The sequence below is a fragment of the Octopus bimaculoides genome, chromosome 24, assembly GCF_046866305.1.
Source record: "Octopus bimaculoides isolate indiv1 chromosome 24, ASM4686630v1, whole genome shotgun sequence".
Taxonomy (NCBI): Eukaryota; Metazoa; Mollusca; class Cephalopoda; order Octopoda; family Octopodidae; genus Octopus; species Octopus bimaculoides.
In genome coordinates this window covers 36,026,971-36,048,017 of record NC_142951.1, presented here as the reverse complement: position 1 = coordinate 36,048,017, position 21,047 = coordinate 36,026,971, and the positions used below count along the sequence as shown (strand labels likewise).

Sequence of the window (21,047 nt, the reverse complement as noted above, 5' to 3'; positions counted from 1 at the left end):
ACCACTACTACCATGATCTCCACAACCACCACCACCAACACCCACTCTCACTACCATCAACATTATTACTGCCACTACCACCACTACCACCACTACGACTGAAAGCATTTCTTTATCTAAATACAATTAAAGTATTATTTAGATGAAGCACACGACCGTCTTTAATGATTGCAGGAGGGTTCGCGTTGAAGCGGTAGCTGTGATGGTGTTAGCGGTGGGGAGGGGGTGTAGCAGTGATAGTGGTGGTAGAGAGGGTGGTGGTGACAACGGTGGTGGTGGTGGTATTGGTAATAGTTCTGGTGGTGTTGGTGGTGACGGCACCGATAGCGGTGGTGGTAGTAACGATGGTTGTGGTGGTGGTGCTGCTGCTGCTGCTGTCACCTTAGCAGCAGCGAGCGACGTCGGTAGTGCTGTTGCTGATAGTAAGGGGGGCGGTGGCGTGTGACGTCTGGTGGTGTTGGATATTCATTTCTTCTGTTATTCAAAGCTGTTGCGCTTAGTGCCTAGCAGCGTTGTTTAGTGACCCCCACCGCTAACTCAATGTGAGACAGCCGAGAGAAAAAAATTTCCCCCGCAAATACACAATGTTGACCAGGCGCTTAGACAGGATCGTATCGTAAAACCAGGCTTCAAATGTACGTATAAATAGTATAAACATTCTTTTATTATTATTATTATTATTATTATTATTATTATTATTATTATTATTATTATTATTATTATTATTATTATTATTATTATTATCATTATTGTATAATTTATTATTATTAATATGGCAAGCAACAAAAACAAACAGCTATACATACTATAAGTACACACAAACACACACGCACATAAATATATACACATTCTTAGAGTGAAAGTTATTTCTGTCACGTCCACACAAAACATGTGTATACATGTGTGTGTGTTTGTGTGTTTGTGTGTGTAGGTATGTATGATACACCATAAAGCTAAGACCTTTATGGACGTGAAACCTAAGGTAACCCCATAAACTGGCCTTATCTAACTTTAGTATATATATATATATATATATGTATATATATATATATATATATAGAATTAACATTGCTTATATATATATATATATATATATATATATATATATATATATATATATATATATATATATATATATATATATGTATGTATGTATGTATATACACGCGCGCGCGCGTAAAAGACTTCCCCGTTTTTCCCGAGCGTCAACCTAATACACCTGTTAGTTTCTCCTACACCTGTCTTCATCTTTTGATTTTCTGTAAACTTCAACTAGATATATGTACAGGCTGAGCCAAAAGTCACGCACAAAATAAGTTAAATTCGCTCCGGAATTGTCAAAGACACGCTTCAGCTTTTCCAAAATTGAATAAAATAAATAAAACAATAGTGAATACACATGTACTTGTACATGAGGAACAAAATGAATAATAATAATAATAATAATAATAATAATAATAATAATAATAATAATAATAATAATAATATTCACGTAATATAGATGAAATGTCAAATATTTTGGTACGTGACTTTTGGCTCACCGCGCGTGTGTATGTGTGTGTGTGTGTGTGTGTGTGTGTGTGTGTGTGTGTGTGTTTGTGTGTGTGTGTGTGTGTTTGTGTGTGTGTGTGTGTGTGTGTGTGTGTGTGTGTGATGGCGATGGTGATGCTAATGTTATTGTTTTCTCTCAGTTTGTCAGCCCCTTCAGGAGCAACCTTTACCTCCAGAGGCGTTCTACGTCGCGATTTCTTTTTATTTTAGCCGACATTACGCAATGAATTTTTTGTTTTAAGACGACAGCATGTGATTTGAGGGACTTTTCGCTATTTCCAAAATGTGGATCTAACAACGAAAGTTCCTGGTTTTTATATAAACACACAAAAAACGTATATTCATATATATAAACATGTGTGTGCGTGTGTGTGTGTGTGTGTGTCAGCGTGTATAAAACTATGTAAACATTTAAACATCTGTAATGTGTATTCGTTAGCATGTAAAGCAACATCCACAGTAACCATACACATACACACACAAGCAAACAGGCAAACGCATATATAAATACTGATGTGCGTACACATACATGAAATCATACACTATATTATAACTCTGTGTGAGTGTGTGTGTGTGTGTGCGTGTGCGCGCGCGTGCGTGCACAATTATGAACAATCCCAACGATTCTAAACATGATTCTTTTTTCTTTTGTTTTGGTTCTGATGTTTATGTCTGGATTTCCTCTAAAGACTTAAATCTAGCTACCGATCTACAAGCGCAACCCACTTTACATTCTTTCGGCCTCCACCCATTGTTATGCCATATTTATGCGTGTGTATATATACATATATATCAATAATTAAATATATTCTGTTAGAATATTATACATTGAATTTATGAGTGCTCTTTGTATAAAATATCAAAAATATTAATACTATAAAGCATTCAGACATTAATAGGAGCGATTATATATACTGTATTTTGAAATCATAGCATGAAATTTAATATCAAAAAAAATTCTCACGACGATATATACGTCTAAAATAATATTACAATAGTATTTTATATATATTTTATTTTTTTAAATATATGTAAATATATGAAACATGACAGTTTAAAAATTTATTAATTAATGCACCTTACGATCGTTTCACGAAAATATTGTCATTATAATAGATCCATTGTTGATACACATTGATAGACGATACTTCCGCTCGTCAGAAACTGAAGAAGCCCGTCGTATATACATACATATATACATACATACATAGATAGATACGTAGACAGACAGATAGATAGATAGATAGATAGATAGATAGATAGATAGATAGATAGATAGATAGATAGATAGATAGATAACAGATAGATAGGCAACACACACATATTTTGGAAAATATAAATACGCGGACATAGTAATATGATTGCATATATGTTAATAAATCAGGGTGATGAACATGCTTGCGAGTAAAATTATGCGAAAGTGCAAAACGAAAATACAAATAAGTGTGTGTGTGTGTGTGTGTGTGTAAGTGTGAGTGCACCCACCCATTCGCGCCAACCCACAATTGCTGCGTTTGTCTATAATTAAATGATGTAACAAGCGACATCTTTTACGCATTCCTTTCTTTGCATAAACATTACTTATCTCCTAAATAACTACTTATCTGTCCTTAGGCGTGGCTGCGTGCTAAGAAGTGTGCTTCCCAACCATATAGTTCCGGTTCCAGTTCCACTGTGTGACACCTTGGCCAGGTGCCTTCTCCTCAGGCTGATCAAAGCCTTGTGAGTGGATTTGGTAGAGAGAAGCTGGAAGAAGCCTATCTGATATATATATATATATATGTGTGTGTGTGTGTGTGTGTGTGTGTGTGTGTGTGTGTGTGTGTGTGTGTGTGTGTGTGTGTGTGTGTGTGTGTGTGTGTGTGTGTGTGTGTGTGTGTGTGTGTTGAGCGAGCTGAACTGAAGGTAAAGATTATAGCAGCATTCAATAACTTAAACAAGGAGATCATCCAGAAGTGTTGCAAGAGATTCCAAAGTCTTCTGGACGCTGTGGTTGAAGCCAATGGTGACTTTATTGAATAAATTGATTCAAGATATTTCCAGATATTTTAATGTAATTCTGGTAAATATATCTGTTAAAATGTTTTCATTTTTGAGTAATTTGGATGACAATATATATTGTATATATATATATACACTATATATATATTTATTATATGTATGTGTGTATATATATGTATATACATATTATTATATGTATGTGTGTATGTGTATGTATATACATACACACACACACACACACACATATATATATATATACATATATATATATATATATATACATATATATATACATATATATATATATATATATATATATATATATATATATATATATATATATATATATATATATATATATATATATATATATATATATATATATATATTTAAATATAAATATATATATATAGGAAGCAGAGACGTGTACTTGATATGCTTGTTTAATAATTCGTCTAAACAATTAATCTTTTACAGGAAGTGCTCTGTAACTAAATAAGAATTAGTGTTATGACTAAAGTTCATGTGAAAGAAATTTGGTGGGAAATGGCGAATCTTGAATATACAGGTGCCAAAAGCATGCCAATGTGTGTGTGTGTGTGTGTGAATGTATATGTTTTGTGTGTGTGTGTGTGAATGTATATGTTTTGTGTGTGTATTGTGTATATTTATATGTATATATATAACTACCTATGTGTGTAATAAATAAATCTCTGTATATATATATATATATATATATATATATATATATATATATATGCTCGCGCGCGCGCACGCTTGCACGCATGCACACGCGCACGCACATTTCCATCTTACTGTGTGTCGTGTGACAAACACTTTTTCCATTTTGTCTGCTGGTGCCTGGAGAAATGTTTCTATCTTGTGAGAGACAAGATTCGCCGTTCCCTCTTCCTTACTGTTGCCTCCCCACTTCCTTTCTCATGAAGAATTTAATAAAATAATTCTATTATTACTAAACTGGTGCTTGGAATAGACATTACCATAAAATGTTAATGAAAAGTTGTAAATTAGATCTTTAGGCTTTTGTTTCATGTAAAGCAAGTCAGTAGCTTCCAGTGCGGACAGTGACTGGAATCGTCTCATCTGCAGAACAAATGTAATTTAACCAGTAGCAAGAATGAATAGTTTAATTGTGTAGCTGAGCTTCTTTCCTCATATCGTTCTTGTCGTGTCAGACATTTGTTTAACCCTTTTGCATTAAAACTGATCATATCTGACCCATATATTTTACTTGTTTTATATTCAAACAAGCCTCTCACATGCGAGTGATAAATCAGGTGAATAGGGTGGGTACGAAAGTGATACCATGTTATTTGGGGCGAGAAATTCACGAAGTAGGAGAGCTCGGAGACAGGGTGCATTGACGTCGTGAAGAATCCAATTCTTCGCGCTCTACAGATCCGGTCGCATTCACCGAATGTCCGCCCTCAAACGCTTCAAAACGTCGCAGTAAAACTCTTGACGGTCTGGCTCTGAGGGACTAATTCTCGATGCACAATACCACGGATGTCGAAAAAAAAAACGATGAGCAAGCTCTTGATTAAGTTGCGGCTCTGTCGTGCCTTCTTTGGTCAAGGAAAGAAAGGCCTCTTCCACTATGAAATTAGAAATATCTGTACGTTGAGGAAAGCAATTATTAGTACAATACATAAAATGTCCAGGTTTTATAATAATAATCATCTGTCAAGTTAAAGGCATAATTCGTCTTATGAAGAAATATTTTTGTGGATTAAGAATAGGAAAACATAAAAAGATCGTTTTATTAACTGTTAAATGAATTCGGACGTTCAACAGTATTAATAAAAAGAACAGCATTACTTATCTTATCGAAAATTCCTTGTTGACTGTAGTATTACTCATGAAGTATGGGATTTATACGATGTGTGTCACGTGACAAGATGGCGTTCTTTTCTATGTAGAATTAAAATATGTGAATCATGAGACAATATGGCTTTAAAAGGAGAAGAGAGAAGAATGTATTAAATGAATAAAATGACGAAATACGTATAGTAGACAGGAAACTAAACAATAGTATGCTATTTAGTGGAAGATAATTTAATTATTATTATAGTTTAAGTGACAGGAGCTTTTAATATAAGTATCTAAGGTACGTAAGTTATACTATATTATGAGGAATAGTAATATTTCGGTGAACTTATTATACGTCTCTGAGTAGTTTGTTTATTTTTATTCGAACTATGTATTATTACATTAATAGCTCCTATCACTTAAACTGCCCTATATATATATATATATATATATATATATATATATATATATATATATATATACACGCACGCGCATATGCTTTCGATGCGAATGTTCTTTTTTTTTTACGGCGCCGTGATTTACAATCCTGTAAATAATAATAATGGTATGTTTTATATAAGCTCAAAGCTTTTAGTGATCAGCGTGCAATGACTAAGGAAAATAGCCCAATGAAAGGGCATATAAGCCCTCGACAGAAAAAAGAAGGCTTTCCATATATATATATATATATATATATATATATATATATATATATATATATATATATATATATATATATATATATACATATATATATGTATGTATGTATGTATGTATGTATGTATGTATGTATGTATATAATGTATGTACAGACAATCACACATATGTTATTTGACTTTGTATATGTATGTATTTAATGTGAGCAAATACACATCTGTTCTGAAAGATAAACATAGAAACATGTCCATCGCAAATGTCTTTTATTTTCTCTATAAACATTGTGGTTATGACTACCTGCAGTGTTGCTAGTATCTTAGCCACCTGACCCAACGATTCAGTTTCGAATCTTCACCAAACATTACTCACACACACACACACACACACACACACACACACACACATACCATGAACGCGATCAAGGACACTGAGCAACGCATGAACTTCTCAAAATCTCCTTTCTCAGTCTACATACTTTAAATCTGTAGTTTTGTATGTAATGAAGATGTTTGCATATGCATACACTGAGATATATAGACATGGATTCACACACACGCGCGCGCACACACACATACACACACACATACAAATGTGTGTGTGTGTGTGCAAAGCCATAGCAGTCACGTTGAAGCCTGCATGACTTTGAAGCATGTACCATGCTTTTGCTAACTGTATTAGATGCTTACGTAATTTCAAGCCGACCTAGACACCCGCTCGGTCCTCTCACCCGGGACCCAGCAGAGCATTGACGATGCGACAGTGGGAACGATAGAGTGGAAACAACCAGAACTAGTGTTTTGCTGAAGGATGCATACATATTTGTGTATGTATAAATATGTAAATATATATATATATATATATATATATATATATATATGTGTGTGTGTGTGTGTGTGTGTGTGTGTGTGTGTGTGTGTGTGTGTGTGTGTGTGTGTGTGTACGTATGTATATACATATGCACATATACATATATGTTGTTGTTGAAGGGGTGGGGGAAAGTAATAATAACAGTGATGGAATTATCTAGCACTGGGAGCATCGCATTTCGTATTTACGAGGTGAGGGGCGTGACTGTAACGAAAGTTTCCCCATATTACTTCTTTCTCTTTTTCTTTAGTTCATTCTTCTTTTTCTTGAACTATTTCTTCGTATTATGGTTATTATTATTGCAAAGGCAGCGAGCTGGCAGAATCGTTAGCACGCCGGGCGAAATGCTTAACAGTATTTAGTCTGCCTCTTCGTTCTGAGTTCATATTCCGCCGAAGTCGATTTTGCCTTTCATCCCTTTTGGGGTCGATAAATTGAGTACTGGGGTCGATTTAATCGACTATACGCCTCCCACAAATTTCAGGCCTTGTACTTATAGTAGAAAGAATTATAATTCAACGTTTGGCAAACGCCTGATGCTAATATTCGATGGGACTGAAAACGGCAAGCTGGCAGCGTCGTTACGTTCTGAGTTCAAATTCTCTCGGAGGCAACTTTGCCTGTCATCCTTTCGGGATCGATGAAATAAGTACCAGTTGAACACTGGGGTCCATGTAATCAACTAACCCCCTCACTCGAAATTGCTGGCCTTGAGCCAAATTTCGAAGTCGTTATTATGATAGGACTTATAGCCTCTCTAGTACTCCTAGCCTTAACATCACGTCGCATTCCGAGTGTTGTGCTTCGGCATTGCAAGAGCAGGAGGCAATAACCTAATTACCTAATTGGCAAGAGACTTTGAAGCTTTTCAACTTTCAAGAAATGATCGGAAATAATGTCACATTTGTGACAAGCAGCTGTCCAAAATGTCTCTAACCCTTTTGTTGTGTAACGAGTCTGCGCTCTCCTTTGAAGTCGATGCGTCATTTTCCTAAGTAAAAAGAAAGTAATTATAATCACACGAAAGAGACAAAAACAAGCTTTGTTACGTGACAAGGGTCAGGGTTCAAATATATTCGAACGATAGAGTCGAATAGTAATGTTGTAAGGTGGGGAATTACAAACAAACCCAGCCTTCCCCTGGGTAGTAGGCCTCACTATAAGCAACTTACAACACATTCCACATATCTATATAAACGTAAAAGGCCAATAACATGACTAGGCATTACACTTGTTTCTGTAGTAAAACATAACTCTTGAAGTCCAAAGTTGCCAGATCCTTCTTCTATCACCCTCATTGTATTTGTTGCTCAACGTGACAAGTATTTAATACGTAAATACTAACTTTACCCTGTATAACAGTAATCTATTAAGAAACATAAACTTCACACTATAACAATAATAAAAGGTCAAACTTACTTCCTGTGTTGACATAAATACTAAGACTGACTGCACTAGTTTTCCAGACCCACACAGGCTTCAGCAGCCGCCATCTTGTTATGCTCAAGAAGGAAAAGCATCATTGGAGATTCCGATTACACAATCCATCCATCAATGGAAACAATTTGTGATATTTTACAGATCATAACATTTTTTGTTGCCATATGGCAACTATGGGCTGTAAAGCGTTAAAGGTACAACCTTCCAATGCAATATATATTATTGCTAAAAATAACAATGTTATTTATAGGAATGGATGACCTGAGATATATATAAATATACTTCTACTGTTAAAAGCACATATAAACTAAAACAAGGAATAATGTTAGAACAATCACATCAAAATCTTTGTCGGGTGCCAACGCACCAGGCCTAATATAATTGCTACACAAAAGAAACATTATGAACAGTTATAGAGATCAGCTGTCATACAGATGTGAACGTTTTTAATTTACCTACAGTAAACATATCCTCTTAATCCTTTACATATGTCATGATAATCCTTGATTAAATATCTCAGTGACAGTCTCTAAAATCTGAGGTTTGTCAAGCAAAGAATGTGATCAACTAACATGCATTTCGCAAATACAGGTTTCTCTAAGAGGAACAGTGAAATTAGGCATGACTTTTCTAAAGTTCAGTATAAAATTATTCGACAATTTTTTATCTATATTCCAGAGATACAATGTCGTCCCTAAAAAAGACCAAATAATTAATAATCCTGGGATAAATCTACAGAAACCTATAGTTTTTGAACATCAGCGCAAGGAATATTAGTGGAACATTCCTATCAAGACATTTGTCAAGTGCAAACATAACAGGATGGATATAGATATTTAAAATAAAAAAGAAAAAGTATGTACGTGGAGTCACTGGCTTTAAGGGTATCACGAAAGGCCTAGCTGGAGGCCAACCTTCCGAGTTCTTTTACAGGGCTTAAAATACTGAAGGGCTGCTGCAATGTGTATGTGAATCTGAGAGGGGAATATGTTGAATAAAATCATAATTAATTGATCCTCCTGTATTTTCTTTTACTCAAGGCCAGGAACTTTTCAGCACACTCTCATACCGTCATAAGGATCAAGTGCCCTGTTGATATGGATATCTCTTCGAAAATCAAAATGAAATGGGATAACTACATCAACTGCTTCGAAACCTGCAGCTTCTGTACTCAGATTATAAATTCACGTTAATACTTAGTGCATTTAGTTGTGTTAGTAAATATGTGATAATCTGGATAAGCTGGGGTTTTCAGAAAAAGAAATCAACCAGCGACTCGCACATTACGAACACAATCTGTGAGTGGAACAGTAAAAAATATGCAAGACTTTCCTTAAGTTTGAAATGTGTCATTGTTTTTTTTTATCCACATTCCAACGATGGAATGTGTTAGAAACCAGCTCCTTCCTTATAAGAAGACTTCAAATATTCAAAAGTAGAAGAAACATATATACACACATGCATACAGACAGATAGACATATATACGTACACACACACACACACACATATACATACGCACGTACATACAGGCACACATGCATACATACGTACATACATGCATACATACATGCGCAAATATATACATATATAAAAGTACTCTGTTACGTGAGAGGTGTGTTTTAACAGAAAACATTTGTGTTTGTGAAGAAAAAAATTCAAGTTCTGGTTTTCAGAGACACACACCACCAACAACACCACAACTGTCACTCCATTATTACCTCCACCCCTTCAATACCTCCACCCCATCAATACTTTCACCCCACCACTCCCTTCCCCCTACCACCGCCATCAGTCTCCAGTTTTAACCTTCAGTACAACAACATCCATCACACTGAGTGTTTATCCAGGTTATTCTAGCGTTATCCACATTCACCGACAACTGACAGACGGAGAGAGAGGGGGGAGAGGTGGGCGGCAGGACAATCTGAATGGAGAAAAGTTGTGAAGTGGGTTAACAGAATGGCAGGGAGTTAGGAGAACCAGTTGAAAAAAACATAATTACTCTGAAAATGTAGCCACATCTTCTTTTCAGAGGTATTAAAAGCGTCAGTGAAATGGTAAATAACGAAGTCACATGTTGCCTTCTCTCTCTCTCTCTCTCTCTCACACACACACACACACACACTATGTAAAGTGTTTGCACTGGAGAAAACTGTGCATACACTTTTATCAGCTTGTATAAGATTTCAGTTAACGTTCTTAAAATGAAACCCACACGCAACGTGGTTTAATAATGTACTTACTGTATTTATGAGTTCAAAAGAAAAGGCAATAAAATCCACTCGCATGGATTTTCGATTATAAAATCGACGAGAAAAGTATATTTCTTGCTTATGTTTATTTCATTGAAGATTAACGTTTAGTTCAAGAGCTATTATTTGTAAGGCATCTAGAAACAAACACAAAAGAGAGGCCAGTTTTTCTTGTTTGAGCAATAGATGGGACACCATCGATGGTAGTTTGTCCTCGAGGCTTCATCAGTTTATTGAAAAAGTTATATCTAGCACGTTTATAATCCACAGGCAACATCTGGCTGCAGATAATCTAAGTGGTAGACCTAACAAATCAATGAGCACTGTTATCATAGCAATAAATAAAATCAAGGCACATGCGCACAAATCCCCACTGTTTCTACTGCGCTGTTCTGAGAATGGTAACGATTATGAACGTCTGTTGTTGCCCACAGAAGTCCGACGTCTGTCAAAAAAACTGCTGGAAAGTTTCTATTCCCTTTTTAAAAGCTGTTGAATTCTTGCAAGGCTGTTATTCTGTTCTCTGTGATGAACCATGAAACATTGCTTATACGACAGATATATTCACAAAGTTCAATGAAGCTAATTTGCAACTGCAGGGAAATGAAGTTCAACCTTATCAAAGTAAAACCAGCCGTCTCCCTGTTTCTGTCGAAGTTCATATTTTATTCAAATTTCACATAATCCGTTGTTCTTTCAGTTTCCGAGCCTCTCTGAATCGGAGAAGGGAAAGGGCATACCAGAAGATGGCATTTAAGTGTATTGTTCACTGCGCAGGGACATGTGATAGGTTTCAGGATATTTATTTTTGATTAAAATACCAGTCTGAGTGAGTCCAAGATATCAGCTATGAAGATACAAGAAATATGGCAGAAGAACTGGTTTCACTTTAAAATTACATTTAGCAGAGGTCAAAGTTCAAAGAAGTCACGTCAGGATTTTTTATAGCAAAAGGACCTTTCTGACTGCTACCTTGCACTGTGGAACAAAGTCAAGATGCACTTTATAACCTTTCCAACGTCATGTTTTATAGAGCAGAGCTTCAGTACAGTTGCCCATATTTTTTCTAAACAAAGAAAGAAACTGAGAATTATTGAACGCGACAGGGGCGGACTGAGCCGTCGGTCAATCGGGCACTGCCTGAGGGCCCGGAGCTCTGAGGGATCCGGACTCTACATGTTAACTCTACTAAAACACACATTCAGAGGGGCCCGGTAAAGTTATGCCCGAAGGCCCTTAATACTCTCAGTCCACCCCTGGAACGCGGGGATCTAAGTCTACTTCTTAGTACCTTTCAGTCAGGTGTTGAGAGTCTGATGTCGCTACACAATGCGCATGTCTATCACATTAAAAATGTGGAGACAACGTAATTGCAAGTTGGGTGTAAATTTAGTCTTTCATATTGTAAAGAGGACAAAATAATTGGTTAGGTTAAGTTTTATTTGTGAAATACTGTTATTTTGAATTTGCAGTTGAAAGAGGTCTATGTTTGTTGTTGTGAAGTAGTGGGGGGCACTAGGAGCATGATGTGGGTGCCAAGGCGGTGGCAATCCGAAAAGGCTTGGGAACTACTAGACTACATAGAGAAACATATGAGTTTAACAACATTATCTAGTTTTCATAAAGAGATTAAAAATTGTGTTGACACGCTAAACGCACCCGTAAGTTTATCGTTAAATCTTATTGATCCTAGAGCTATGAAGTGCTTGTGGTGACACACGTGTGCATCTATACCAATGCAAACATACATGCACACATGCATACATACGAAGACGGCAGGCAGACATTAAGTGACGTTACAGTTTCAACGTTCTGCAAATTCGGTCAATTCATGAGTGTTGCTGTTGTATTGTTGTTGTTATTGTTGTTGTTGTCGTTTACGACATTGTTGTGGATGCTGTTGGTTGTTGGAGTTCTTGTTAATAATAATAATAATAATAATAATAATAATAATAATAATAATAATAATGATGATGATAATAATAATTACGATAATGTTAAAATTGATTTTGTGGACGAGTTAATGACTATAAGGTTCTTGATAGCATGCTTTTTGTATTGCTTTTGTTGTTATAGTAATGTTATTGTAAATGATGATCATGATGACGACAACAATGATCATCATCATCATCACTGTCATCGTCTTCGTTGTCGTCGTCATGTTATTGCGCTTAGTTTATTTTCTTTCGCTTCCTGGTCGTTTACAAATAGCTATTTATGTTAATCGTAGCAGGATATGGTGGAGAGACGAGGAAAAGAATGTGAAATGATGTTACATGAAGAGAGAGAGAGAGAGAGAGAGAGAGAGAGAGAGAGAGAGAGAGTGTGTGTGTGTGTGTGTGTGTGTGTGTGTGTGTGTGTGTGTGTGTGTGTGTGTGCGTGCGTGGTGAAATTCGAGAGAAATGAGGGGATGTGTGTAATAGGCCTGGTAAATACAGGATTCCAAATTACGCAAGCTAATAAGATACCGCCTAGGAATTACCGCCGAAGCAATAAATAGATACAGAAATAAAATGAAAAATCAAGAAAATTCCATCAGTCAGAGCAGACATTTGACACACAACGTTCAGGGTAGCGTTTGTGAAATTAGTAAATTTCGAATAGTTCATTTTCGCTGGTCGTTTAAAGTCACAGTTTGTTTGTTTGTTTTTTTGTTTTTTTTACGATTGCAAATCTCTAACATATTCTGACATGATAAACATCTGTTGTTCGGTTCGGTCACAGTCACTTCTGAAATAACCACTTGAAATTGATGTTGCTGCACTTGTTTTCGCTTTTGATTTACTGAGTCAGTCGCTGACTTTCTTTCATTAAATCGTAGACAAAATGATTTACTTGGTTTAGTTTCGGTCCTCTGTGTAATGCGTTCAAACCTCGCCCAAGTTAACTTTACTACATTTAAAGTATTAGCAGGACGCTCAGGGAAGGAAAGAATGGTGATTTTACGATTCGAGCAAAGCTCTTCTTCAGAAACAGAGGAAAATCCAATAGAAAAGGAAGACGGAGGGGAAAAATCACCAATGATTCACATGTGATTGATTACATTTTGAAAATGTATATACATACATATATATATATATATATATATATATATATATATATATATATATATATATATATGCGATAGAAGTATATGTAGGGAAAGCAAGTTAGGCAGATCATATATAAAGTGTATCAAAAACATGAAATTTAAAAAAAAGTATATATGTATACATACGAAAAGGTCCTACAGGGATTGAAGAAAAGTGTTACAAATCCAACACCTGTTTCTGGGGACTCTTAATGTAAGATCTCTTCCCTGAAGATGGAGGTTCGTCTCATCTTATGATGGACTGAATCTTCAAACATTGTTATGGACCACCGAGCCTCCAGAAACAGCTTCAACCCCTTTAATTCTTTATATCATTTGTATTCTGTATAAGTCGGACCTTTTCATATGTATACATATATAGGTTTTTTCTTCTTTGTTTTTTGTATTTCATGTATTTAATATACTTTATATATTGATCTGTCTAATTTGCTTATCTCTACATTTACTTCTGTACTCGCTCAAGTTTAAATCTCTTGAGCACTACTAAGTGTATTCTATACGGAAGATATTTGATTCTCATCTATGAACTATATATATATGTGTGTGTGTGTGTGTGTGTGTGTGTGTGTGTGTGTGTGTGTGTGTGTGTGTGTGTGTGTGTGTGTGTGTGCATGTGTGTGTGTGTGTGTGTGTGTGTGTGTGTGTGTGTGTGTGTGTGTGTGTGTGTGTGTGTGTGTGTTATATTTCCTATTTCCTATAGGTTCGGGTCGACCCATACTTTGTGAGTGAAACTGTGTAGAAGGAATCTGTATAGCAGCCCATCGGCTGTAATTGCACAAGTACAGCCTTGTCACTCACTGTCACTCGCTGATTCTGCCTGAGAATTATGTTAAGGGTACACATGTCTGTGAGATACTCAGCCATTTATGCCTTAATTCTGGAGCAGAGAATTCAACTGATCGAAAATTAAATCCTCATTGTTTAATGAAGGAGACCCACCACCGTCACCACCTCCACCACCATGTACGTATAAGCATTCATTCTTCTTTATATAACCAATCAAATATATTTTAACATTACCTTTCTCAATTTCAGAGTCCCAAGTTCCATATCGCATACAGATCACATCTACTGCTTTCTAAACTGCTGCGCAATTCATGGATTACGGATTATCTAACCTCTTATATTGGATTATTTGTAAGTATCCTTAGCTATTCCTGGATTTACAATTGTCTTCTTGATGTGAACCATAATGTTTTATGAGAATACGCAGAACATGTTCTGGCAGTATACAGAATATTCCTGGCGGTTGTGGAATCCTTGCTGAAACTAAAGCAACAATAAAAGAACACCAGTGCAATGACAGCCAACAGCAAGTTGTACCCTGAAGTTTCCCATAAGAACGGCAAGTTAAGATAATGGAGGGATGTGAACAAAGAAACGATAGGAAGAGCCAGTCTTCAAACTTAACAACTTTAACATACATAGAATGCAACAATGAAGAAATTCTGGGTCCAAACTCCACACCATTATTCAAGTCTATCTTAAAAGTCGGACCAATTCCTAAAATATTTCAATAGAGATTATATACAGTTCATATAGTTTTATAAAGTTCCATCTACTGTTCAAGTAAATAATCATGAGCTTTATTTAGTTTTAAAAGATAAACAATTCTAGTGCATCATACCTAAAACAAGGGTACATTATAAACAAATTCTATATCTAAGATACTCTAACACATTACATCTTCAAACAACAACACATTATAAACATCTTTTATACGCTGATAATTCACTCTATTAAAACTTCAACAATTGTACATTATTAACCAGGCCGAATTGGCATTCTGTTATATTTGCACCAAGTTCTATAAATATTGTCTTTTATAAACGTTGTCTAATTTAAACATATTGCTAAAATTTATAAACAAGCACGATCGCGTGCGCGTGTGTGTGTACATATATGCGTATGATACACACACACACACACATATGCGTGTGTATTTTGGAGTATAGTTGAAGGTGGAGGATGAATGGACATGTATGCGCTTATGCATACATTTATCTGTAGGCTCAACCGCTTAAGCTTGCAATTACTCTGTCATATGTTCATGGGGACGATTATTATATTCTATGACGTCCTTACAATTAACAACTTTAACAACAGTGAGAACTATACCAGGTGGTACTAAGTTTAACAGATCATGGAACGAAGTACACGGCGGCGCGATGGGGTTTCAGATACATAACACACACATACATATATATACGTGGCTGTGGTAAGAAGCTTGCTTACCAACCACATGCTTCCGGTGCAGTCCCACTGCGTGGCACCTTGGGCTAGTGTCTTCTACTATAGCCTTCTGAAAAGAAGCCCGTCGTATATTACGTCCCCGTAACTTAGCGGCTTGGGAAAAGCGACCAATAAAATAAGTACTAGGCTTACAAAGAATAAGTCATGGGGTCGATTTGCTCGACTGGAGGCGGTGCTCCAGCATAACCACAGTCAAATGAGTGAAACAAGTAAAAAATAAATAATATATATATATACACACACACACACACACACACACATATATAAATACATACCCATATATATATAAAAAATTTTCTCCGTGTTTTTCTCCTTGTTTTCTCCGTATTCTTTCTGTTGAAGAGCGTAGCTCGAAACGTTAAAGACTTTCTGTATTCCCGAGCGTCAAACTAATACATCCTTTTGTTGTTCACACCACCTGTCCTCGTCTGTTGTTGTTGTTTTTTTCGTACATTCTCCCTATACATATTATTTATTTATTGATTTTGCAGTGTTGTCAGTAATAAAGTGTGAAGCAGTCGAAGATTGCATTCCAGTAATTAATGAGACGGATTTCAGGGTTCCAGTCAATCAGACAATAGTGGTGAGATGCCAACTGGGAACATGCCACTACAGATTTGAAGGTGTCACCTGGAAAAGACATGGCCGAAAGATAAACGATTACACAGAATCGTAAGTGACGTCATACCATTTTGTATTTCCGTCTTACGCATCCACATGTACGCTGTTGCTGCTGTTGTTGTGTGTTGGTGGAATATCTGTAGTCATTATAAACAAAGAAAGTCCACCCATGACCATCTCATCGTTTATTCAGAAACAGAATGCATAGGGCTTCCTTGTTTAATATTGTGTTCCTTTTTCCAGTTGGGAGAGTGAGATCCGAAGGATATTTGACTGCTATATTTTACAGATCGAGCGATATGCAAGTTTGTCTATCTGAATATATGCGCATACGCGTTTGTGTTTGCATGTGCGTGCGTGTACATGAGTGTTCATGCGTGTGTAAGCACAAAATTTTAAACAGGGAACTTCTGCCCAAATTAGTGAACCTCCTCTGTTCGCCCCCCCCCCTCATTCGCTTCGCCTGGACAGTATTCGCGATATTTTTGGATTCCTTATGGTCTTCGAGGAAAAGATTGAGAGTCAGGTGTATAACGCCTCCCTGCTCAGACCAGCCACTCGGTATGTCAGTTTGGTCCTCCGTTGTTCTTAGAAATGAATATCAATGACTCTGTAGAATGCCAACATCACGTAACGATACCCAGCTACGAGTTTTCTTCCGAGTGCATCACATGATGCACTTTTGCCACAGCCTTTGTGAAAGTTTCAATGTCGGTTATGTAAATTTTATTGTTGATGTTGCTTCTGTTGTGTTGCTTGATTTGGAGCTAGCTCTGAGGCATCTTTGCAGTCCAAAATTTAGACAAAAATTATTTGAAATCTTCCTGAAAAAAGGGATCTTTCTACGAAGCTATTGTTTCTCTTCATTCTCTGATATACAGCTGATGGATTAGCAACCAACTTGTTGTCAATGCTTACGTCATTGTTGTATCTCCCACGCCATCCCTGATAACAGAAATTTCTCCATCATTTTGACTTCATGTCCTGGTGTTATTAATTTCCCTCAGAATCTGTTGGGAGTGGTAGAATCTCTGAAGCATTTTTTTAAACATAGTATGTAGTTAGTGAATGAGTTGTGTGAATTATTATCTATCATATGATAGTGTTTGAATTCCTGGTTCTGTTGCGTGGGTTGTTTACTTATTCAGGATGACCAGCGTTCAGTTAGTTTATTATCACGTACACTGCAGATGTCTCTGAAGTGTTTTTGTTCTTCTATTTATCACAATTATAGCTGAGGTATACTATCAGGTATTGACCAATATATATCCATCAAGTCATCTTCTCTGTCCATAATTATTGGGTGGGTGGGGGTACCTCGTCCATAGGTTAACTCTCATTAGAATTTCCGACTGGATTCCCAGGCGTCACCAACTAAGATTATGGATGTTATCCAGCCATCTAGGCGTGACTGTCTGGTAAGAAGCTTCCTTCCCAACTGCATGGTTCCGAGTTCAGTCTCACTGCACGAGGAGGTACCCAGATGAAGCTGGAATTTTGCAATGTTATTTGTCTTACTTTTACATGTTTACACTTTTATTGCCTTCAAATTATTCTCCATTCCAAGCAATGCATCGGTCCAGACTCGTTTTCCACTATTCGATGCAGTGTTGGAACTCTTGCGAAGTGTTACCTTTTAACGCTTCCATCTCTCTTTCATTCATCCTCTTTCTTTTCGATTATTTCATCTTGTTAAACCGTTAATCCCTACACATGTTTTTTTCTCTCTCCGTTTTTTTCTCTCCCTCTCTATTTTTTTCCCTCTCAACCTTTTCTGTCGAAGAGCGTAGGCTCGAAGCATCAAAGACTTTTCCATTCTTCCCGAGCGTCAAACTAATACACCTGCTTGTTGTCCCTTCACCTGTCTTTATCTTTTGCTTTCTATAAATTTGGACTATATATATATATATATATATATATATATATATATATATATATATATATATATATATATATATATATATATATATATATATATATATATATATATATATATATATATATATATTGTTTGTGTTTATATTTTAGAATCAGTGAAATTCGATACCCAAACATGACTAAACTACGTATTTTAAGAATGAACAAATCATATGAAGGCGAGTATGTTTGTTCGAGTGAGTATTCCAGAATATCCAGAAGTATATTTATCCATGTCAGCGGTAAGTCACTCGTAATAACCATAATTACTATTGTTATTAAGGCGGCGAGCTGACAGAATCGTTATCACAACGGGCAAAATGCTTTGCGGTATTTCGCCCGTCGCTACGTTCTGAGTTCAAATTTCGCCGAGGTCAACTTTACTCTATGTCTATTTAGATAAATTCCTATACTAAAAGTAAATTTATTACCATTCACACACATATATACACACATATATATGTATATTTGGTCGCCTATTAGGCGATAGATACACAGTTCGAATGGGAGTCAGTGAAAGTATTTCTGTGTTTTATCCGAAATAGATATTCATAAAGTCTAATGTTTATTTTGTTTTTACAGAATCTTCCATAACAACAGAGCATCGAACTGGACCAACTTCACCATCAACTGGAACTGTAATGACAGAGACTACGTCATTCGACGAAATTTCCTCCTCAGATGAAAAACTAACTACATTCCCAACCACTTCTGGGGGTACTACTATCACATCACAATGTAAAACATTTTGGCCACATGTCACACTTTTGTATACTATTCTCACACTATATTTCATAAATTGCGAACATTTCACGTAACATATTAAAAATAACATTGTGAGCTGCATATATTTCACGTTGTATTTATAAAGTTACTAAATGGTCAAACTTTACATTCACTGCAGAGCTATGAACTGCATTCTTTGTACAGAATGAAATTAAAATGTCCAGCTACAAGTTGTGCATATTTATATCAAATATGAGAATACAAAACCAATGAACTACATACATTTCATTGTCTGGTGGAAGCATATAAAGTATAAACAACAAACATTTCACATCATGATGAAAATATACGGAACAGAAACCACAAATTTTATCTTGTCTTGTTAGATTAAACCCTTCAAGACCGAGCCCCAGCATGGCCATAGTCAAAGGACTAGAACAAGCATTGTTAAAGTAGCTCTTATATTTTATAGGAATAACTCGATAAATCTAGGGGTAAGGTGATTAAATTAGTGGTAACGCTATAATTTCAGGGTTAACACAATACATTTTAGAGGTAAATTTATGTATTTTAGGATAATGCGATAGATTTCAAGGTAATCCAATATGTTTTTAGGGGTAGCGAAATCCATTTCAAGGTGACCCAATACATTTAGCCAGTTAAACTAAAGTGTACCCGATAAATTTAATGCAATTCAATTTTTAGAAATGATTGACTAATTTATATACATATAAGACGAGAGATGTTGTGACGTATATCATGTTTTAATGACAGCACTAATGAATGAAGAGAAATCAAATTTACAACTATAGAAATTATTTTATCGCTATTTTCTTTCTCGAATTTTATATTACATGTTTTTTAAATTTTATTTTTGAATAAATATTTTTCTTTCTTCATGTTACTTTTTCAAGATGAGAAATATAATTTAAAGCATTTTCATGTTCTTTCTCTCTCTTTTTTTTTTTTTTATAAAGAAATATAGAAAGTAATTTTTAATTCTATATACGCGTGGCTATTACGTTCTGAGTTCAAATTCCGCCGAGGTCGATTTTGCCTTTCATGCTTTCAGGGTCGGTAAATTAAGTACCAGTTGCGTACTGGGTCAATCTAATCGACTGCCCCCGCTCCCAAAAATTTCTGGCCTTATGCCTAGAGTAGAAAAGAATATACACGTGGCTGTATGGTAAGAAGCTTGCTTCCCAACCACAAGGTTCCGGGTTCAGTTCCACTGCGTAGCACCTTGGTCAAGTGTCTTCCACTATATACTTAGGCCGACCAAAGCCTTGTGAGTGGATTCGGTAGACGGAAACTGAAAGAAGCCTGTCGTATGTATGTGTGTGAGTGTGTGTATCTTTGTGTCTGTGTTTGTCCTCCACTACCACTTGACAACCGGTGTTAGTGTGTTTACGTCCCCGTAATTATCAGTTCGGCAAAAGAAACCGATAGAATAAGTATCAGGCTTTGAAAAATATACTGGGGTCGTTTTATTCGACTAAAAGACCTTTCAAGGCAGTGCATCAGCATGCCCGCAGTCAAATGACTGAAACAAGTAAAAGAAAAAGGATAGCCAAAATGGATATTGAATGGACGATCTGGCCAATGTCCTGTTTCCGTCGACCATTATGTAATAGAACAGCTGATCATGTCAATAGCTGCACAGTGTTGAACGTGAACGGAAGATGGAGCCGTATGTCTGGTCAATAGCCAATATATCTGGTCAGGAACCAAATATATCGACGATGAATTGTAAAATGAGTTATGTCCGTGTTGACCATAGATTGAATTGCTTCACTGGTCAATAACCGATTTGTATGGGTGTATGTATGTGTAACTGGAC

At 36.1% G+C, this 21,047-nt stretch overlaps 1 protein-coding gene across 2 annotated transcripts in view; it reads left to right on the top strand.

The window, feature by feature from the left end:
• Nucleotides 1-20,106, top strand: part of LOC106869082 (uncharacterized) — a 29,377-nt gene extending 9,271 nt beyond the window's left edge. Inside the window, exons 1-5 of one of the 2 annotated variants that reach the window (XM_014914605.3) lie at nt 148-635; nt 14,726-14,827; nt 16,435-16,615; nt 18,593-18,723; nt 19,064-20,106. In XM_014914605.3, the coding sequence (XP_014770091.1) occupies nt 14,788-14,827; nt 16,435-16,615; nt 18,593-18,723; nt 19,064-19,299 (588 nt within the window). In that variant the 5' untranslated portion in view covers nt 148-635; nt 14,726-14,787 and the 3' untranslated portion in view covers nt 19,300-20,106. Of the gene's footprint in view, nt 1-147; nt 636-14,725; nt 14,828-16,434; nt 16,616-18,592; nt 18,724-19,063 lie in introns of those variants that run through there. The other variant, XM_089341270.1, reaches the window with a different exon arrangement.
• Nucleotides 20,107-21,047: the final 941 nt, after the last annotated feature.